The sequence below is a fragment of the Caenorhabditis remanei genome, chromosome X (genome assembly GCF_010183535.1).
Source record: "Caenorhabditis remanei strain PX506 chromosome X, whole genome shotgun sequence".
Classification (NCBI taxonomy): domain Eukaryota; kingdom Metazoa; phylum Nematoda; class Chromadorea; order Rhabditida; family Rhabditidae; genus Caenorhabditis; species Caenorhabditis remanei.
The window spans coordinates 17434913-17457945 of record NC_071333.1 but is presented as its reverse complement, the minus strand read 5'-3'; the positions used below and the strand labels follow the sequence as shown (position 1 = coordinate 17457945).

At 37.1% G+C, this 23033-nt stretch overlaps 4 protein-coding genes across 4 annotated transcripts; 3 read left to right on the top strand and 1 right to left on the bottom strand.

The window, feature by feature from the left end:
- Positions 1–753: 753 nt before the first annotated feature.
- On the top strand, positions 754–2566 carry GCK72_025534 (uncharacterized protein; the record flags this gene model as incomplete). Its single annotated transcript, XM_053736378.1, has 8 exons — positions 754–798; positions 867–1106; positions 1162–1416; positions 1532–1618; positions 1682–1846; positions 2098–2261; positions 2312–2393; positions 2483–2566. The coding sequence occupies 8 exons, from the start codon at positions 754–756 to the stop codon at positions 2564–2566; spliced, it is 1122 nt and encodes a 373-aa protein (XP_053579944.1).
- Positions 2567–11340: 8774 nt separating this feature from the next.
- GCK72_025533 (uncharacterized protein) lies at positions 11341–14410 on the top strand (the record flags this gene model as incomplete). The annotated part of the gene is made up of 10 exons (XM_053736377.1): positions 11341–11469; positions 11709–11919; positions 12203–12396; positions 12447–12546; positions 12597–12940; positions 12985–13130; positions 13196–13381; positions 13463–13538; positions 14107–14221; positions 14271–14410. The coding sequence occupies 10 exons, from the start codon at positions 11341–11343 to the stop codon at positions 14408–14410; spliced, it is 1641 nt and encodes a 546-aa protein (XP_053579943.1).
- A 263-nt stretch (positions 14411–14673) lies between these two features.
- Positions 14674–18161, bottom strand: GCK72_025532 (uncharacterized protein; the record flags this gene model as incomplete). Its single annotated transcript, XM_003106157.2, has 11 exons — positions 14674–14822; positions 14930–15137; positions 15192–15297; positions 15353–15474; positions 15746–15856; positions 15904–16453; positions 16499–16597; positions 16646–16986; positions 17042–17350; positions 17773–17932; positions 17989–18161. 11 exons carry the CDS (start codon positions 18159–18161, stop codon positions 14674–14676), a joined length of 2328 nt encoding a protein of 775 aa, XP_003106205.2.
- Positions 18162–19445: 1284 nt separating this feature from the next.
- On the top strand, positions 19446–22066 carry GCK72_025531 (uncharacterized protein; the record flags this gene model as incomplete). The annotated part of the gene is made up of 13 exons (XM_003106149.2): positions 19446–19486; positions 19531–19631; positions 19676–19865; positions 19918–20054; positions 20113–20183; positions 20239–20405; positions 20454–20583; positions 20629–20699; positions 20752–20994; positions 21040–21185; positions 21230–21587; positions 21678–21907; positions 21957–22066. The coding sequence occupies 13 exons, from the start codon at positions 19446–19448 to the stop codon at positions 22064–22066; spliced, it is 1995 nt and encodes a 664-aa protein (XP_003106197.2).
- Between the last annotated feature and the right edge of the window lie 967 nt (positions 22067–23033).

Sequence of the window (23033 nt, the reverse complement as noted above, 5' to 3'; positions counted from 1 at the left end):
ATATTTGAAAAATCGAAACTTTGTCACGACCCACAAAGGTTCTACACAATTGGTTTCTCCACAACAACTGCGCTTGCCATTCAAAACTTCTACTAGTCAAGAACGTGTTATGCCAGCTGATTCGGCACTCAATCACACTTCCCTCCCTTTCTTATCTCTCTGATAGTTAACCATAATCATCCAGTTGTATAAATAAGTGTCGAATGGCATTCTATCCGCAGGGCCGAACGCATTCGATGTGGGTCATCATGCGTATATAATTACTGATCCCTTCCCCCTTTCGTTTTCATAATTCTCCTATTCTCCACTTGTGTTTATTCAGGATTTACAACTAGGCGAAAAGTGTAACTATTGTAAGAAACAAGAAACAACTAAAAAAAACGTTCCTCCTATTAATGATAAATTCGATTCTTCATTGTTTTCCCTCCGTCTCCCCTTGCCACCTCTTCTCTTATAATGAAAGTTCCCAAACTGGTTTTTAAAAGAAAGTACCCCCTGACTTGAGGCGGCTACTGTTAACATTTGAGATACATAAAAGGTGGAATGATAGAAGACACACTAGAAACACACTACATATATCTTCATTTTTAAACTTTTTTTGGTTTCCTTTACTGTTTTACCCGCAGCTTCTTCTTTACACTTTTTAATCCGATTGGGGTACTTAACCGCGGTTGATCCATTTATAATCTTTACTGTGGTTTTATATTTCTGTTTTCTCTTTTTAGTATTACTGTAACCAGAGTTTCAGTGACTATGACAGTCATCGAGAATGATATATCACCGGAGGACTTGAAAAAGGTCGAACAGCTCAGAGAACTTGTCAAGGTAGGCATGTTTTATTTACTTACACAAACGAAGTTTTTCAGGATGATATTTCCGACTACTACAACACAGATTTTAACATTCTCCGTTGGCTACAAGGTCATAACACACTGCCATTGAACGAGATTGCCAGGAAAATGAAGTTCCATCTGAACCTCCGTGCCGCATGGAATCTGGATGATCTTCACAAAAAGGAAAGGAACCATCCGATTCATAAGCACTGGAAATATGGTATCACTGGTCCATCGGGGCATATGGATAATGTTATTGTTAATATTGAGCAGGTAATACATACAAATAGAAAAAAGACAATTTTTGATAATGATTTGTTTGTTTCAGTGTGGTAAAACCGATTATACTGGTATGATGGAGACCTATTCGATTCTGGAGGTCATGAGAGCCCGCATGGTGGATCTGGAACAAATGTTGGCGCATGTCATGGAAATCGAGGCGAAGACTGGAAAACAAGCTTGGATCCTCTACGTCATGGATATCACTGGTCTGCAGTATAACAAAAAACTGTATGACTTGGTGACTGGTTCGATGAAATCACTGGCTGATTTTATGGCTGACCATTATGTGGAGATGATTAAGGTGCGGATAGAAAAGGGAGAAAAGATCAAACGTTTTCATTCTCCATGAAAAACTGGTTTCCTGAATTTAAATGCGTCAATCACTTATTTTTTTATTTCCTGTCTTTTCTTTACAGTATTTCGTTCCCGTCTGCGTACCAAGTTTTGCTACCGCACTCTACGTCGTTGTCCGTCCCTTGTTACCCGAAAAGACAAGGGAAAAGGTAAATACATGATGAACTCACATGACCAGAGGATACCAGTTTTTAACCCTTTTTTCTCGGTAGGTTCGACTGATCGGAGAGACCAACTGGAGAGACGACGTTCTACAGTATGCCATTCACTCATCACTGCCTTCGATTTGGAACAACGAGAATCATACGTTTGGAGGGTTTATCGAATTGCCGGTGTCATACCCAACTGATGGATACTACTCTGCAAAAAACCACAGTGTATGTAAAGAAGACGGAAGGAAAAAATTGTTTCTAAAAAAGGGATACGTCATTGAAAATGTGGAATGATCAATGATGGGAAAAGTTTTAGATTATGGGAAATCGGAATATGAGATGGATTGTTGAACTAGATTTTATTTTGACAAATTTGACGAATTTAGTGCTCAAAGTTTCCAAGACAAACTGAACTAGAACACTTAGAACCTTTTAGCGAAGTAATTAATTTTCTGACTAATTAGTTTATGTTTCAGGTTGTCAAAAACGCCCAAACAATTAATGTCTCTTATGGAAAAATTCATGTAGTCACGAAATTCATCAAGGCAGGTGGTACACTCAGATGGTGGGTCCGTGGAAACCGCAATTTTGGATTTGGTGTTTTCTATAGTGATGAAGAACAATGTGCAGATTTCTTTGTGTAAGATTTCTCATACATATCAAGTTATCTTTACATAATTTTTATTCCAGCGCTAAGCAAGTAACCCCTTGTTTTCCATGGATGCCAGGACCGACGCTAGTACCAATGGAGGACGAGGTTGTTGTCAAGACGGTGAGCCAATTTTTATATGCTAATTTCTTTGAATTCGCAGAATATTCTATGAGAAGTAGTCCGGAGTGAACCGAAATTTTTGTTTGCAGGACGCATATTACCATGTTTGGGTTAGCAATGAGAAGTCGTGGTGGAGAACATTAGAAGTGCAGCTTCTCGTCGAATCCGAATAATCGAGTCCGAAGAATCAAATAACAATTATTATGTTGTATTCTTTATGCTTTGTAGTCACAACGAATACATAGTGCCGAATTTTGATACGTTGTATTGTATGATTAAATAATAAATAACATAACCATGTGAATAGAATTCAAAGATTGAAGTATGAATAAATGTTGAACAGTGGATAATAGATACAATTGTTGGTGAATCTGGAAAATATAGGTGCATGACAACAATTTGGTGGGCGATGTTTTGAAGATGTCTAACAATAACAATGTTCAGAATGGAAAGCATGGACTAGCGAAGAGCAGTGTAACTAGCTTAGGTAGCTAATTAGAACTTGAAATTTGTTTGAAAATTTGTTCCAACACTAGAGCAAATTGTGCAGACATTTCTAGAGATTTATAATTTTTTGATTTTGCTGACAAAAAAATGACACGGTCTCTGGAAACAGAACTTATCAGTTATCTTTATATTGATATGTCAGCCTGATGTATTTTGACAGTCTCGAACGGTTTTTTCGTCCCTAATATCAATTCCAAAACCCGTTTCCAAAATTTCGCAGTATAAAAATTGTACCAATTTATTTGACATCACATCCCTCACTGCTTCTCATTGTCTCATCATTCATTTCATGCACCACACAATTTGTAGTCGTCGGGTCAATTCGTGACTCCTGTTTTGTTTACCTGATGGATTCTTTCGGGTGTTTTGCCGTGTTGTCAGTGGGTTTTCAGTTTTTCAGAGAATAAATAACGTATGATCCTATGGAATCGCATCACAATAGATGGCATTTTTCTGGATAGCTGTACTGTTTTTTGATCTATTGAGTTATGTGAACTTTGTAGTTTGTTAATCGGGGAAAGTTTTTTAAATAGATTTGATTTGATTAGTATTGTTTTCTTCCTATCAATATAGCTGTATAGTTATTCATCCATCAAAATTTATCTGTCTATAAAAACATATGAATTTGTATAAACTATAAACCCAGAATTTGTCGTTTCCTGGCAGCACGTGCCGGCTGAAGTAATGAAAAAACTGTGTTGTAGTAGTGGAATCAAAAAAAAATATTAGTCGTTATTTATAGTCATTTTCTTCCCGATCTTTGAGCACGTCTGATATTTTCATTATTATTCCAAAAAAGCGACTTCTAACCCCTCAAACTAATCTTTTCTCTCGAAATACCGAAAGTTGACGTGCATTAATCAAAAGTATCTCCGAAGAAAGGAAAGAAAACGCTGATGAGTTCAAAATAAGCCAAATCAGTAAAGGTTATCCTATTAGCTTTCTTTACGACGAATTCTGTGTAAAGGGTGTAAACGAGGGAAAGAAGAAAAGGGTCTCATCAAAATCCTGTAAAAAGCTTTTTATTTCTTTTTTCTTTTCTTCATCTGAATTTTCTTTCTCACGTCTTCAGGAGAAAAGGAAAAAAGGTTCACACTTTTCAAGCATCATACCTCTTTCTCTATCTCACTCGGCACACCAAAAATAAATATGGATAGAAATAAGGGACGAAGTATAAAAAAGGGAGACGAAGATGACTATGCTACTCATCATATTTCTGCTATTCCTCTAGGCACAAATCTTAATTTGGTGTAGTGAAGATTGCTATTGCTATGAGAAAGGCGGTATTGCACCCTTCTTAATTGGAAGTCTTGCTTTCAAAATTGGGCAATATAATTTTTCTTTTATTTTCAGAATTTATTGCATTCCTGCTGGTCTCATTTGCAGGTTTTGCAGCTCTCACTATTGAACTCATCACTTAGTTACTCCAGGTTCCCAAATCCTATTATCAAATATGTAATCCCATTTAAAATAGAAAATATGATTCAGGACTCTGTGTCTTCCGTTTTTCAAGAATAATCCCAGATGGTGATTCACGGCCAGCCAACTGTTAGCTTTCCTGTTCCTGGTTATTCTCATTGTTTGAGATATTCTGTTTTTCTTCCTTTCCTTCCAGTTCCTGGTTCTAATTTAGAGTTCCGGCTGCCCTTGAGGTGTGAATTCATTTTTCAGCACGCTTAACCTCACTTTCCATCTGAATAACAAGAACAGACACCACTTGGGATTGCATTCTGAAAATATCCTCATTGTTCATTTGCCAAATTTTCAGAATAGCAAGCCTTATTTTGCTTATCCTCCCCCTTGCTCTGTTTTGAACTCGTCTAGCTATTCATTCAAAAAATTTATTGAGTCTATGAGAAGATCGGTTGTGAATGAAGTTTTCGGTGTCTTTCTCTGCTATGCATCGTCTTCATTAAACTCAATTTTGGAGCATTTTGGAGCATTTCGAATTTTTAAGACTCCCAGACGAATATATTGCAGACTAATAAAACAGCTGAAAAATGAATGGAAAGGCAAACCGGGGACGTTTTACTCGGATCAAAATTTTATTAAACTGACAAATGTGTGTTTCAACAATGAACACTCTGAGCAATTGTATGCATCCAATAGTTGACTCGATAGTCCAGTCACGTTTCTATTCTGATCGAATGCCCTCGATCTATTCAGAAGCAAATCCTATTCAAGGTTTCTATGAGAACAAAAAACAATTTTTATATCTATTAATACTATTATTATTAGCATGAAACCACAAATCCGCTCGATTCACTATACGCTCATTTCCGTGTCGTCATATTTTCACGTTCTGACATGAAACCGAGGTATCAAAATAAAAATACTAAACGCGGCATGCTCCGCATCGTCGTTGTCGTTTATTGCCAAACTTTTGTGCCTCTTTTTCGTCTACTGACATGTTGACGTATATTTCGAGAGACTCATCCATCCCTAAAGTTTACATCCGGGGAAATACCTACCCCGGAGGAAATTGATTTGCGTTAGTCAAATTTTTAGTTGGACTTTTGGGACGCTACGTGGTTTTTGTTACAATTATTTTTTCTGGAAGGTCCTATAAAGATGATGTGTTTCATTTTCCACAAAAGTAAATAAATTTTGGAGAAAATAAACAAAACTCTACTAAAAACTGGCCAGGGAGCATCTAAGTTTCAAATAAAAAATAAAATTGAACAGAGTATCATATTAACATAAAAATCGTGTTATCCTCGTGATATCCTAATGTCTAGAATTCAAGATAAGTATAATTTCTATTAATTCCCATAGACTCATGTTTTTTTCTAAGCTCGTTGAAATTCTTCTAATCTTAATCTTCTTAGCGAGTGTTCTGATGATGTAGTTCCTCAAAAGGATTTTCAGTTTATTTTGCAATTTTTTTTATTTTTGAGAATCTTGAATGTCGCTAATTGTTATTGCTAATATAAACCACAAAATATTGCGAGTGCGTAGGTGTGCCTGTCAGAATCCTCATCTCGTGGAAATTGAAAAAATGAAAAATTGTATGCTCTGATATTTTGATGGATTGAGTTTTCTGACATCCAAATATGAAATAGTAGAAGGTTTTTGATTCTTACCCGCAGAATCACATCCATTCTGCCCGTAAGATCTTCTTGAAGAAACGATATATTTTTATTTTGAAACTAAAATTGAAATTCGAAAAAAACTTCTTCTGAAATTTGATACTACTAAAAAAGATCTGTCTGCTAGAGTGTTCCTTCTAATTTTTTTTTTCCCATGAGACAATTTCTTTTTTTCTGAGAATTATTATTATTACGCATGCATAGACAATTCATATGGGAGTACTGAACACGTTTTTGTTATCATAACAAGGTGAGCACTTAATGTTTTCATTGTCACAATTATCCCTAATATTTTCCATCCGCCAGTGTTTTTCCCTTTGCTTCTCCCTTATTTTTCAACGTTCCGTTTTTTTTGTATGTATCATATGCGTTTTTTTGTGTGTCTCATCGTCTTTTTGCTTCTTCTTCTTCTCGTTTTTATTTTAGCTTCACCGAATGTGTCAAATTGCGGTGCGCCACATCCGCCCCCTTGCTCCACCTATTCTCAAATTCCATCTGAATCTTTAACCGCGTCTTCCTTCCTGTCAAACCCTTTATTTTTGTGATTTCAGCTAATTTAGGGAGAGAAAAGTTCGGGCGCGAAAAAAAAATCTGAAGCCCTGAAAATTATATCTCTCAACTATATGAAATCTGAAAGACTCATTTTTCATTTCCGATCGAGATTTAAAGTGTCACATCACATCCGGCTCGGGGTGTCCCACACAGGTCAATCAGGGAATAGTTCTCACTAGTAGTTCTTCGGATACAAAAGTTGTTTTTGATAGCATTTTGGGTTCGGGAGCATTTTTGTACCTCAACTACTATAAAATAAAATCATACAAAGATTTTGGATCATCTAGATATCCATATCAGATTAAAAGTTCAAAACTCTCCTTTGAGTGGATTAGCCAATAACTTGGATTACGTTATTCATTTTTTTCATTCATTGGAAATTCTTAGAAGTTGCATTTAGGAATTAGTCTAATGACTTAAAAAACTGAATCTAAGCGCATTGGGTTCATTTCTAGAATATGTTCCTGATACTTGATCCAGACTCTCTAGTGTCAATCAAGATTTCCTTCCTAGAGTCTGTTTGTTATTCTGGCAAGAAGCCAAAAAAGTGAAATAACATTATCATGGAATTGAATTTGCTCTGAATTCGAACTTCCATCGCCATCATCATCATCATTTTTTTTTTGGCGGGTATACATATATCCCTTCCTCCCCCTTACCCAAAAACATGTGCCATTTTTTTCGAAGAAACTTTTTCTGAGACCTCCCCTTTCTTACTTTGAGTTGTTTCCATTTTTCCATTTTTCTTCCCCTCCTACATTACTCAAAACCTTGAAACCAAGAACAATGGATAATCAAATTTCCTGCCTACACACTCCTATTTTCTTTATTTTCATTCACTTTCATTTTTTTGTTGTCTGTGCGGTGGGATGAGAGGTGTGGGCCCCAGAAAATGAAAGAATCGGATAACAATTTCAATTTTTGGCTGGGGGATCTATTTTGGGGAACACTCTTCTTGATTTGGGCTTGCCTCTCTCATCAGTGAGATTAATTTACATTTGGTATTAATTTAAAAATAAATTCTTCCCAAAACACTGTAAACCGTTTTTATATTGTTATGATCCGACCAGTATTCTTAGAACATAGAACTCATTAGTTTTATCTGATAATGGTACTTATTGTTTTTCCTGTTATCAAAATTGCAAGGATTCCGCCTTACTGACAACTGCACTACTCTAGGAGTTATCATCTGATAGCCTTCATCAAACGGAAATTGCATTTTTACTCAAAATAGCTTGTCTAGATTATTTTTGTTTTCACCTGTTTTCTCTGACCATGTCTTCAGAAACAATATGATCTGATATCATTCTTATATTCTTATTACTGATGACGCTATACCTTCCTTCGCTTTATGACTTATTTTTAAAAGTATACATATTCCAAAAGTATAAAAGTCACCGAGGTATTGCAAAATAATCGGTGATCACCCAGCGAGGCGGACGTAATAGTTTTCCCAGCAATTTTTTGGTTTTTTGCAATACATTCTTAAGATTTAAACATTTTTGATTCTATTACATGTGTAATATGTAGCACCTGGCTTGTTGTTGTTTAGTTGGTGGTTGTAACATTTTTAATGTTAGATCGCTATCTCTTCTTTCTTACTTATAAATTCCATTAGGTTCGAAAAAAAGTCCATTTCTTATGCGTTTTTGTGCTTAGATGGAGGGAGAATGAACTACAAAAGACGGCAATTAGAGAAGAAACGCATCGAAAATGCATCAAAGTGGAAGTCAGACAACTTTTCGAAGACGATTCCATTCAAAGTTCAATTTCTAACTTTCGCCAACTTTCAATCGCATTTTTGGTATGTATCTATGAAGTTATTATCCTGTGCAGATGATGAGACGAAGTTACGTGTCGGAAGGATAATTCTGAGAAGAGATGGAGAAGAAGTGTGAGCGGATCGAACCTAAATTAGTTTTGTTATAATACTCACGCCCCGACATGCATGCAATGAAGAGAAGAAGTCCTAATACCTCATCTTGCCATAAGATGGGCAACATGTATTCATATCTCAGAAATTGCTCTTCTATTTCTTCATTCATATTCTTTGCCGTCACTTTGTATCCACATGTTTCGAAGAATACAATAGTTTTGACTTTTAACAATCGTTATTTATAAGATAGAATTGAAAGCTGAGATCTAGATTCTGAAAACGAGGAAAAACAAAAAGTAGTGTCCCTTCTGACTTTCAGTTTTTAAATTTCCTTTGTCTTTTTATATTATTCTCTCTTTGAAAACCCCGCGCTCAGTGAACTCTTTTTTTTCTTGTTATTTTTTCTCTTTTTCTTCGAAATACAATTTGGGAGACGTCAAACTGGGCGGGTCTCTAGGACCCTGTCTGTCGTTTGGTTTGAGGGATTAGAGATCTTAGAATGGGACATCATTTTCAAAAATTTACTGTTTAACTATGTTTGGGATCACTTTTTGGTGTCTTGATTGAATTTTAAACTTGCTAGGAGGTGAACCAGAAAACCAAGCCCTTAGAAAGTTTTAAGGAATGTCCTAATCTCCATACTTGCAAACCGGGCCGAAACGGGCCGACACGGGCCGGGGCGTAACTCGCTTCAAACTCAATATTATGAGCTGAAAAATATACCAAAATGTAGATCTCAACGAGTTCTATGTCTATGATATAATACGGGCCGGATGGCTATTCGTTAATGTGCCGCGGGCCGGGAAAAAGTGCCAAAAAACGCGAAAATGGCCAAAAAAGCCATTCTAGCCCGGCCCGCGGCACATTACCGAATAGCCATCCGGCCCGTATTATATCATAGACATAGAACTGGTTGAGATCTACATTTTGGTATATTTTTGAGCTCATAATATTGAGTTTGAAGCGAGTTACGCGCCGGCCCGTGTCGGCCCGTTTCGGCCCGGTTTGCAAGTATGCTAATCTCTATTCTCCAGCTGATAAGTGATTTGTTAGTCTTTTCGAACAGCTGATTTTTATAAAACTGCAATGAATGAAAATTGGTCTACCTCCACTACCTTCACCGTTTTCAACCAGATGAAATATTTGGATTCTCTATAGAAATATATTTTGTTGCTTATAGTATGATTATAATAGTTCAAACGGAAATTATAAACTATGAATGAAAAACTGAAACTCAAAAAATCACGGACTCATAAAAGAATGATATCAGAAAAACATGAAATTTCAGTCAATAGACCCTATAATTGAAGTGAAGCATTTTGGGACGCTTGCTAGAATGTTTATTTTGCTTTTTTTCATCTGAACAAGCAGAAAAAATCGCCTATTCTGTGGTTTTCTTTTTTTTTTCGAAAATCTTTTCCCCGCCCTTTTTTGTCTTGTCTCTTAGCTTTTCCCTTCCGCCCGTTTGATGAGTTTGGGTTCTGGTTGTGGTTCTTTTTTTCCGAAAATGAGCAGCCAGCTTTTGTGCACAATGAGCATCCGTCATCATCATCATTCCTTTTTGCTATTTTGTCGTCGAAATCCTAGTGTCTATTAGGGTACACGACCGTCTGCCTTGTTTTTTGATGACTAATGAACAGGACGACTGAGCATTTTCTCATTATTACTTTTCTCACAACTTTCTCAGAATTTTTTTTCAAACGTCAAAATTCCACAATTCAAGGCACGTGTCTCTACATAAATGAGCCTGAGAAGACAATAGAAAATGAGCGGGGAGAAAAAGAAAACAGCAAAACTCGCCTTTATTACACATTGTATAGTTTTTCGTAGATCCTGGATAGCCTATTTTGGTTCTAGTCTGCTCATCAGATCAAAATGTAAACATATTCCGGATGCGACTTTGATGTTTTGGTGTTTCCAGATATTTTGATATTTGAATAGATACTAAATGTTCATTTCTGAATTTGTGATCACTGATAACATACCCATAGATCACACTAGGTACCAAACTGATCACTCTCCGTCCCAAGGTGTCTAGCGTCTCGTCCACATGAAAACGTTCGAAATCTTTGAAACGAGATTTCCGGTTTGTTTTTTTATTCCTTATTACTCTTTCAAGAGTTCACAGGACCGCGACGGACTACCGGAAAACGAGAGCATGTGAGTAAAGGGGTGGAGCTGAAAAGGGGGGGACAGGAAGGAAAAGCGATGAGACATCCACACATACCCCCCTCTACTTCTTCCCGTTGCTTCTTCTTCTCTTTTTCCAAAACCTCTCGGCCCACGTCCTTACGAAAAAAAAATAGTTGACGTGCTCTAATTACGCAAACATAAAGAAGTCGACTGATTGCTAACAAGCCTTTGGGGTCCTTTTTCTCTCCATCGAGAAAAGAAAAATGAACCAACTCTCTTCTATCCTTTAGTATCTTCTTGTTGCACTGTTTATTCGAAAAGTCATCTTTGACAAATTTCATTCTTTTCTTTTAAGACCCCTCAGTCTTCCCCTAATCTTCCATTTCCCAGATCCCTCGTGCATAAAAATAAGAATATAGGATTCCAAGTAGATTCCAAGCTTCTAACACCTTTTCTGAACAACACCGCTGGAGAGGTTGGTGAAAAAATAAGAATGTAGGAATCTATTATTCTGTTCCTTTGTGCTAGTGGTTCTGTTCGTGGGAGGATGAAGTGTTGGTGGTCGTTCCATCTGCAAAGGAGGCTGAAAATGGAAAAAAAAAGTTTTGCTATGTTATTTTTTAGTAAATACACAGAAACACTTCAAAGAAACTAAAAACGACCAGGATACCAATTTTTTCTTGGTAATGATTTTTTGAGTTCTACATGTTTCACCACATTTTTCAAAAAAATTTTCTATTTCTGTTTCCAGGTGCCTTTTTTCTTCTATTTTTGTCATAATCCATACATCATGCAAATGGTTTTTTTTTCAGTCGTCGTCAAATTGGAGCCCGAATATTATCATCAACTCATGAAAATGCTCTACCACCCTTCCTGTTACGCTAATCAAACATGTCGGCCGGTGTTTATTGGGAACATGGTAAATAATTAGGTTAATTAAACGAATTCTCATGAAATTTTGAAACACTGAGATTAGGAAAAAAGTACATTTGTTTTTTTTCACCGTTTCAGTCCCCCAAATCTATTTGAGGAGCAGAGGAACAAACGAGGAGCAACTAAAACTAAAATAAACCTAATCTCGAACTTTTCTAAGTGAAAGGGAATGACGCAAAGAAACTGACCTTTTTTTAGACAAATAAAATCAAGCCATTGTTTTAGGTGCCAGTGGATTGGGCTGTTCCGATGTACGGGTACATGATGCCATTTATCGTCACACTCACAATAGCCACAAACAGTTTTATTGTTGTTGTACTCTCCCATAAATACCTGCGAACACCAACTAATTATGTGCTATTGGCGATGGCAGTCACAGAGTTGCTAACCGGATTATCTTGTCTACCATGGTTCACTTACTATTATACGTTATCTGGTGAGTTAGTCATTTTCGAAAAATAGGAATTGATTAGTGAAACTGAACAGTTGAACTTGTAGAGTAGACCTTGTCTCAACGATCTTTGAATTTTGAAAAATGTGAAAAATGCCTTCGCCTCCATGTCTTGGTGGGGTGGTTTCAAATGAAAAAGAGTCCAATCTGGCGGAAAAGGACATTTGACTTCCTTTTTGCTCCAAACACTTGGCCAATTGAATTAGGCCAGTTTGGAAAAAGCGACTCTGACATTCAAACATAAAAAATACAAAAAAACTAATTTCAGGATATAAAAAAGATGTGCAGACGGGTTTGCCTGGTTTCTGGTGTGACATGATACCATACATGGCGGCATTCCTGCCTTCTATATTTCATACTATGGCAATATGGCTGACGGTGTATTTAGCCATACAAAGATACATTTATATTTGTGTTCCATCGCTAGTCAGAAAGTTTTGCACTATTCATAGAAGTAAACAAGTGAGTGAACGGAACAACCACCGAATATAAACAACTGAACAGCTTTTTAGGTCATATTTTTTATAATAACTGTTGCCACTGTCATGTACACTCCGGATTTGATGGCATTTCATAATGAAAGTCATGAAGTTTGGGATAGCAAACGGAATCGTGAGTATTTATGCTAAGATAGTTTAAAATTTTAGTTGAAATAATTTCAGAAACCCTCACACTGTGTTACCGACACAAAGCCCCGTTCATGGCAAAGATTGGGGAAGATATCTATTACAAAGTGATGTTTACGACGCAGACTATCGCTGTTCATCTGATTCCCTCCGTGCTTCTAGTGATCTTCACATGGAAACTAGTTGGAGCCATTAGAGTCGCAGACCGCCGTCACGCCAATCTTCTCTCTAAGTATTCCACCAACACTCGTTCCACGCGACGAAAGTTCTCCGAGTTGACGAATTCGTCAGAAAACGAAAATAAGTTAATTCGGTTGTTCAAGCAGCGGGATAGCGTTAGTGTGGGTAACGAACCCAGAAGAGCTCATGGATTAAAGCAGGTACTTGTGAGAAAGAAAATATCGAAAAAAAAGTATGTTTTCAGAACACAAGAATGTTGGTTGTGGTTATTTTATTGTTTTTGATAACTGAAATACCTGCTGCCTTAATTTTCACAATTCATGTGTTATCAGTATCGCTGAAATTCAGTTTTGTTGATTATCAGTTTTTGAACATTCTCCTCATTGTCAGGTATGTTTTTTCTTTTTTTTTCTTTTTTTTTCACCTGGGATCTTATAACCTAACATTTTTTTAAGGAATGTCCTAATTGTGGTGTCTTATCCTTTCCGCTTTGCAATCTATTGTGGTATGTCCCAACAATTTCGAGATGTTGTTCGACAAATGTTCACCGGAAAAATGCTTACACATGCTATCCGTGATAAGGATAATTCTACTACCTTACAACTTGTACAAGGAGTCAATGATCATAGTGATGACAAACGGTAAGTAGTTTGGTCATGGGTAATCTGTCTGGAAGACATCAAAAGTGTTGAATAGAACAAAATTACTCCATTCCTTTTCAGTCAGTCGGTTGTTTTGTGTTCCGCCAACGGAACTCTGGTGTCTAGCGTTCCCGAGGAACGTGTGAAAAAAGACAAGGTGGGTTAGCATAAATCTTTAAGTTCAGGTGTCCTTAACACAGCACTCTTGATGTCATAACATTTGGAACCGATTCGATTCGAAATTCATACCCATCTCATCGTAAATCTGTGTTATAACTGTTATAACTCTGTCAGCACCCCTCTCTATTCAAACGATGATTTCAGGCACTCGAAACTTGTGAAATAGGCGATATGTCGTGTTAAGGTATACTAACACCGGATTTCTAATTGCTGTGTTGTCCATTATCCACAATAGCTCTCAGTACTGCATGTATGGTTACGATTTGGCAAAACTTTATATTTTGGCAAAAGACTCCATTCACACACTCCCCCGACTGCAGTGATTTCTACACCACTACTACTACTTCTACTACTCCTTCTTTTGTGCAGTTCATAGAATCACTAACTCACTCACATATATATTAGAAACGGTTTTTGAATAGGTTGGCAATAGACGTTGTTTTTGAGGTTTCTTTTCTTATTTTTCGAGTTTCTTATATAGCTGCAAGCTACCATATAGCTGAATGACTTATCTGGTCAGTCAGCAATAAGTTGTCTGATTTCAGGCCGTCCAATGTAATCCAGATGCATTCGATGAAGATGTTCCATTCGACCCATTTCTCTCAGATCTTGCTATTATTGTAGAAGGACACGGGTCACCTATGCGTATCAAAAATACAGGTTTTTGTTGAAATTTTTTATTCGTAATTAAACAAGTCTCTATTTCCAGAATCCACTTCCGATTGCTCAACCCAATGTAGTACCGAAATGGACAATCAGATGTTCATTAAGCGGAAAAGCTCATTACTTCGTGCTGCTCTCAAGAAGAATCAACAATTGTCGGCAATGGTGGCTCGTGTTTCTTCTTAGATTCAATTTTTTGGTTCTTTCGGGTTTTTTTTTCTTTTTGGTTATTGTAATTCATATTGAATTATTATTTTTTTAATGTTAGTTGTTCAACGTACGTAAGCTGAACAAAATGTCTAGATTTATTATTATTATTACAATTATATAAATTATCTGCATGTATGTAAATTTAAAAGATTAGAAATTTTGAAGAAATTCACATATACATTGTATTTGAACAAAAATTTAATGAAGCTTTTGTTGTCTCTACAGACAATTTGAACGAATTAACGAACTCCTGCAGTTTCAAGGTCCACTTGAGCATACGCGTTCTCCCCGGGTGGATCATCCAACATATCTGCGATCATTCTTCGTGACTTTAGGAAATCAAACATTGCACGCTCATGAAGCACAAATTGACTCTCTCGTGGATCACCTAAAAAAAAGAATTTTCAAAAAAAAAGCAAACGCTAAAAACAAAAACATCTGAAAACATATGAATGACAAAAAAAGGAAAAAACTGTTGAAAAATTAACGACCTACCCATCCGAAGAGCTTTGAACACCGGTGCAGAAACAAAGAATACATTGACTCGTCCACGGAGCTCTGCTGCTTTTGCAGCCATGATGCTGTCGAATTTGTTAAGAGCCTTGTCAATATATCGTTGCTTTAACAGATCACACACTGGAATTTCATCACTTCGGCTTCGAGCAGCTAACTTTTTATCACATTTTGAAATCAGGAACAATATCTTAAGAAAATTTGTTTCAACTTTTCAAGAGTTACCAATTTATTAATACTATACCGTTGTATTCCTACGGTACGCAATCTTGGCAAACGCCAAATCCTGCTCACTTGGTGTTTGATCGACCAAAATGAAAAGAGCGGTGAAGGAAGCGACGTTGTACAAACTGAATGTTAATTTCAGTATCGTTGCTTTCCTGATCGAATTAGTGTTTGACTTACTCGATAAATTCAAAATACGAGCTAATTTTCTTTGGATAGGACAGCTCATACAATGTTACACTGTATTTAAGTACAGTGTCATCAAACTCAAACTTCTCACAACTTCCACTTTTCGAGCGATTCTGAAAGAAGGGTTTGATTGTGTTTTACTGTGTTTTACTGCCTCCGTGTCTGAGAATAGTAGTTCCGAAAATGTCATCATTAAAACAGAGGAAAGTGTAACGATCAATTATTAGCTTCGTCAGGCTCTAATGAAGGCTTAATAAGGGGATGAATAGAATGATGACGTCGACGTCTTGATTTCTCGTTACCGGCCGACCAATAAAGTTGAACTTTGTTGAAAACACAGTTATGAGGGGTTCTTGATAGCAAATATAAAAACAAGTCACTTACATTCAGTTTAGTAGCGGATAGTGGATTTTTGGAAGACATCCCTCTCATTGCATCTATTAGGGATGATTTGCCAACACCTCTGCCTCCAATGAAGCCATAATTAAAACAAGTCTAAGAATCAAAGAACTAATTATGCCCAAATCAAAGCTGTCACTCACTTTTCCAGCCCTGCGAACCATAGTTTTGGGTTCCAAAGATTGATAAATTCTGTCATCTGTTCCAAAAGAGATTTCAAATCCAGCATCTGCCAAAATAGTAGGACGACTAACTGCATAAGCCTGTACTTGAGAAGGAGGCTCCTTGTGTTGATCTTCTTCTGATAATTTTACTATTCTATAAGTTTCAATAGTTCCATTCGACGGTCTTCCAGTTTCCGACGACTCTCGTTCTCTTCTCAGTTTCACTTCTAACTCATAATGGCATCCTGTATTGAGATCCAATAATTCTAATAACCGCTCCTCATTCATCAAATAATGAAGATATCCTACTGTGCCGCTAACTAGATTTCTTGTTGTCGGAGCGTTCACAAAGAGGAGCTCCACGTCATTCAGTATTTGAGCCTTTGAGAGGAGAAACCGTGAGAATACTAATCTTGCTGATGTCTCATAGGATTTTTTCATGGCTTGATCTAGCTTTGTGCCGTTTTCTCTGTTTTCTGCATCTAAATCATCATCGCTCTTTGTCAGCAGGAATGTGATGGCGGTACGTCTAAATGAAAAACACAATTATCAAAAACAAAAGTATAGGGACTACCTGGAAAGGGCTACACGTGCGAATGTGATGTCTTCATCTGTTGGGGCGCCGTCAGGAATCAATATGAATAATCGCTTGAACAATTTCAATTTGTGACTTCTATAATAAAAATAATATGCTAATAAGAAACAATCTGTGAAAACTCACTCATAAAATTTCTCAAAGCCCATATTTGCATCAAAAACTATACTTGAAGAAGAAAATGTTCTGGGATACGGTATCTCCCAGAGTACAGTCTGCTGCAGCTCTCCTTCAATAAACCTGAAAGGTTCCATTCTGTCACAATGACTCCTGCCAGCAGATTGCGGATCGCCATTGTTCAAGCCACGGAGCGAATTTATGAGCGATGACTTTCCGGACCCACTGCGACCACAGAATCCGTAATTCTTTCTGTTAACATCAATAGGGAATGCTCCACTATGAAATGTTTTTCCCGAATTGTAATTGTAGTCAGAGAGAACACTGTAAACTGGGTAGTCATCAGCGGTCTGGAATTTTTATAAAATTTTTATAAAATTTTTATAAAATGTATCAGAGACTAACCTTCACTGATGAAACAGAGACATTATCTGAAATTACCACTTTCTTTTTTTCAGTTTTTGGCGAGGATGAATCTAGCTTGATAATAGGAGTCCCAACAGCATAGGCCAACTCTTCTTTCTCTTTCCTTTTCGGGGCAATGGGTACTCTCGGTGGGTCTCTATCTCTTGTGTTCAAAGCTTCATATAATTCAATTTTATCTTTTGCATAATATATCGGTCGTTTGATAACTGGCGGTGCGTAGTGTGATTCGTCTGGTTTGGGAGGTAGTGGGCTTGACCCTTTGGTAAGTACTGTAGCCCCAAAGTGTTTCTGGAATTTGTTATTATTAATAAACATGGGTACGTTATAGTTTAACGGGTGTTTATATGTGAGACGGGTGTTTATTATTAATTTTTTTCAGCAGTGTTCATTTCTCTTATTTTTTCAAGGGTTTTCTGTTATTTCGTTCTTTTCTATCATTTTAGCATGTACTTGCAATAATTTCAACCACAAACTTTACACAGTGAGTTGTATTCTTTTCTTTGCCTAAATGATCATAGATATTTATAAATACACAGATAAAAAAAATTACTGCAGAAAAAATGAATACTACACCCCCGTTAATATTCAGTTTTAGCTATTGGTCAATTCTCTCTAACACCCGTTTATTATATAACATCCGATAATTAAATAATCACCCGTTAAAACATAAAGACCCGAAAAAAATTTCAGAGTTGTAATCTCAGACTCACTCTAGTTTCTTCATGATGAAAAATCGCGTCTTTTGCAGGATCAGAAGGTGGTGGTATAGTTGGTGGAGGCGGTGGAGTTGATCTAGGTGGACTACTGGAACCTGAGTGTTCACTGGAACCTCCAAAAAGAATCGGTGTCTCCTCAATGAAGGATTTCAAGCTGAAATCCAATTGAAACGAGTATGAACACATGCTTGTGTTTATTTGTTGACCAACCTTTGAGAATCCCTCGGTGTAGGTGGTGGAACAGTAAAGGGATTAGGGGTGTCTGGTTGATAGATTGGTGTCGGGTGCGTAATTGTAATGTTTGGAAGGTCGGCGAGTGTTTTTGCAGTGGGAAACGCAACGTGATTCTCCACTTTCTCATTTTTTGAGGTTTTGTGACCCATGTTCTGCAAATTGCTCAATAGGAAAAACTTCTGCACAACTAAATCACAAAATTGTCAAATAAGTGCGTAAAATAGAAAATAGAATAATGGAAAACGGAAAACGGTCAAAAGCGGCCTTGGTTCGGTTTGTAGAATATAGAATATGAAGAATACCGAATTGAATAGCCAGAACCAACGCACTCCGTTTTAATCGCATAGTCTTACTAAAATTTTGAGAGAATTGAAAACGGAGAGGATGAGAGTATGCAACAAACACAAGTCAGTTGTACAGTATTTTTCTCGTTTTTTTCCTGTTTTGCCCGAGTTACATGATGCCGGCACAATTTTTATTTCCATAAACCAGCATTTTATGCTAATTCTTCTGAATCATCATTACGCTTTGCCTATGTACCTGACAATGATTTTTGTTTCAACAGTTTTTCAAAGGTTTGGTTTCAAGAATGGAGATGTAGTCAGGAGTAAACCATACGCAAATGGAGAGAAGAAAAAAATTATGAATTGAAGGTTGACAATGGGTGCTGGGTAGTTTCGAAAACAGAGGCTCTGCTAAAATGGAAATTTTTCATAGTAATTGTAACAAGCTAATTCCAAGTATCACCAGATTTGCATCAAATCGGCCCGATGAAGAAATTTGCCCTGGCCCTGAGTGAAAAATGTACACAAATTTTTCACAAAATTTTTCGAAGTATTTGAAATTTTTGTCAAAAATAGTCAAAATTTTATATACGCTTGAATTTTTATCAATATTTAAAAGTATAGTCGAAAATTCGACGTTTTGCCAAAACAATAAAAAAATCAAATTTTCGAAATTTTGTACTCTTAATATAACGGTCCTTCCCGGCCCGTTGCAAGTCTGAGTATCAAAGTTACACGATTCCTCAGTTCTCACTCCCAAATACAAACCAATTTTTGGTTTCCACCTCGCATTTAGCAATACTCCCCCTCTTTTCCACATTTCATCCTCCAAGCAACGTTGCTTATAAGGTGAATAATGTTTTTGATGACATCGACACACGGAATGGGGGTAATGCTCATAACAGACGGCTTGGGAATCGCGTGTCTATCAATAATTGATGACACCTGAGCCGGAGGAAGAGACTATTTTCCTCTCATCTCAACTTTTGCTCATTTTGTAACTTACAATTTTTTCTTCTTATCTGGAGTGGTTGACTCAAGTTGGGAAATTTGCATTATGGTGAGTTTACTAGTATTAGTTTTTATTTTTAAAATAAAATAATTATTTTGTTTCAGTTTGGTTTCATTCATGAATCCATTCGTCAATTGATGATAAGAACCTATGGAGAGGCATTCTGGGCTAAAGTTTTGTAAGTTAATTGATTTTTTCATTGTATAAACTTTCTAAACTCAGAGAACGCTCTGGATTTGAAGCAGGTAAAGAGAACATCATCAATCACTACTACTCTGATCAGGACACATACACATTAGTAGATGCAGTCAGTGTCATATTGAGTAAGACTCCTCGATAATATATTTTTATTTGTTTTCAATTGTAGAAGTCACAAGAGAGCAAGTATGGGAGATGTATGGGTGTTTCTTGATTCAATACACTATGGAGACAGGATGGGATGACTTGATCAGGTCCATGAGTCCAAACCTAAAAGGATTTCTGGACAACCTTGACTCTCTTCATTATTTCATTGACCATGTGGTGTACAAGGCTAATCTTCGTGGACCATCATTCAGGTACATAATATATAACCAGTCACATTATAATTGTTTAAAAAAACTAATATAGATGTGAAGACAACCCGGATGGAACTATTACTCTGCATTACTACACAGGGCGTCCTGGTTTGTACCCAATCGTGAAAGGAGTACTCCGTGAAGCGGCAAAACGTGTCTTTAAGCTGGATGTCTCTATGTCTATTACAGGTTTATTACACACAACGGATTATCATTTCTTATATATTTATGCATAAATGTAATTTAGGAAGAACTCAAAGAAGTGTGCAGATGGCAACAGGCGAGAGAATCGAGGAACATGTTATTTTTCTTATCAAGGTCATATTTAAATATTCAGAATTTAGAATTCAGATTGTCCATTTTTCTATTTTAGACTCAAAACACTGACCAATCTAACGAAGACGCTCTGGGAACCGCTGTGGTCCAACACAGCAACAACTACAAAATTCGTCTCACCCATATGGATTTTGTCTCGACTTTTCCTTATCACATGGTTGTTGACCAGGACTGCAAGATTGTTCAAGTCGGAAAAGAGCTATAGTATTTTTCATCACACCAGCTTACTTTTTTTCATGTTTTTTTTTTCAGTAATCATATCCCAAAAGACTTGCTTGCTGTAGGAACCCCATTGATGCGAATTTTTGAAGTCACTCGTCCACAGATCCCGTTGGATTTTGACAGTATTTGTAATTTCATTAATGCTGTGTTTGTTCTTCAGGTACTATTATCAATAGACGGTTTCTTCAGAGAAAAAAATATTTAGGTCAAAACTACCCCGATGGAGTTCCAAAAGAATGCTACCAAACGAGCCGGGCAAGCCAGTGACAACTATGAGTAGGGTTCTACTGAAAAGCGGATATTGTAATGTTACAATGTGATTTTTCAGTAACAACGTGGATGATAACAATCAAACAGTTGCAACTCTTACTCAAAGCCAGCACTTGAAACTAAAAGGTCAAATGATGCTCATGACTTCCGGAGGTCATATAATGTATCTTTGCTCTCCATATGTTACTTCCATCCCGGAGTTGCTGCAATATGGACTTCGTCTCACCGCTATGCCACTACACGATGCAACTCGTGATTTGATTCTGTTGAATCAGCAGAGACTTTCAGATGTTGAAATGAAGTAAGTGGGACTATTATGTAACATTTTGGAATAAAACTATTTCAGTCTACAACTAGAGGCTAACAACGAGCAACTTGAGAATATGGCAAAAGATTTAGAGATAGAGAAAGGGAAAACTGACGCTCTGCTCAAGGAAATGTTACCACCCTCGGTCGCCCAGCAGTTGAAACAGGGTCTTAGTGTCGATGCCAGTAAGTCATAACACCGAGTGCTTCATCTCAAACAAACATTTCAGGAGAATACGAAGAGGCCACTGTTATGTTCACCGATGTTCCAACTTTCCAACAGATTGTCCCACTCTGCCAACCAAAGGATATTGTGCACTTGCTCAACGAGCTCTTTACTAAGTTTGATCGTTTGATTGGTATCCAGAGAGCATACAAAGTGGAAACAGTTGGTGACAGTTATATGTCTGTCGGTGGGATCCCTGACAACACGGAAGATCACTGCGAAGTGATCTGTCATTTGGCTCTCGGAATGGTTATGGAAGCTCGCACTGTCTGTGACCCCATCACAAATACCCCATTGCATATTCGTGCTGGAATTCATTCAGGGCCAGTAGTGGCAGGCGTTGTTGGCGCAAAAATGCCGAGGTAAATCAAATCACAATAGGCGATGACTAGACTACAAAAGAACATTGACAGTTATGCCTTATGATGATAATGAGTCATTGTCTTTTACAGATACTGCTTGTTCGGTGATACTGTGAATACTGCTTCCCGAATGGAGAGTCATAGTCCAATTGGACGAATTCATTGTTCTGAAAATGCAAAGAAATGCGCTGAGAGTACCGGAAGGTTTGAGTTTGAGCCACGTGGAAAAGTACAAATCAAAGGAAAGGGAGAGATGAATACCTATTTCTTGTTGCGCAGCTTCAAAAGATCAATTTGGGAGATCATCGACCGCAGAAGAGGTGAAAAAAAGGGTGTGAGAAATCTGAGATAATCATCTTGACATTTCAGATGAGAATTGCAACAGTATTGACGGATACAATGAATTGCGTGATGGCTACGTTGACGATGTCATTAATAAGATCACTCAGAAGAATTCGAAAACTTGCTCGATTTCTTAAAGCAAAGTATTTTTTTGTATTAATATATATATCTACATATATTTCTCTTTTACACTCTGCATATATTTTTTGAGAACAAAATAAATTAACTATTTTTGTCCATCGGTCATTTCTGTTCCATGCTTGATCTTTTTGGAGTGCGCAGCTTTCCTCTTAACTATTGTTTATCTTTATCCTTTATGAGGAGCACTTGCCGCTAAACAACTTCCGGAAAAAGATAAGGATTCTGAGCGTTGTTTTGTGTTTTCCCCGAAAAGATTGTTCTTATGTTCTTCAGTCATGAACATGCACGCTCGTGCGGTTGGTGGATTTTATCCGGCCAGAAAGGTCATATTTTGCTTTTTTCAGTTAAAAATGCCAAACTTTTAGAGTGTGTCATAGTAAAACTAACTATTTCACAAAATAACTTCTACAGGTCGAACTCTATATTTGTAGTTGGCAAATTTTTTGTACGGACGTTCCCTAGCAAGTTATATATCGACGAAATAATTTATCCCTCAAATCGACCCATTGCAGTGCAAAATAGTGTGATTTTTGAGCTGTTCATGTAAAATTACTGTAACTTTCTAGGAATGTGTGTCCGTACAGAAGAGTTGATCTGTTTGATCCATAAAAATTTACTTTGTGGGAAAAATTGTTTTACTATGACACACTCTCAAAGTTAGACATTCTCAACTGAAAAATGCAAAATATGATTACATCTTGGCCGGTACTGTATATAACTTACTACTAAATCTTCCCTCCAATTTGAAATTCTCGAGAATAAGGGTGTGACCATTGTTTTACTACAAACGTAGATCTTATCTCTAATACCGACCACCTATCATTGCGCAAACCGAAACGGCTAAGCTTATCACCGTCAACATCATCACTCTGTCTATTAGTCAATCCTCTGCCTCCCCCCTCTGACTTCAAAATTCTTCGATGATGGCCTGGCCAATCGGTTCTTCCCAAAAGGTGGCAGCAT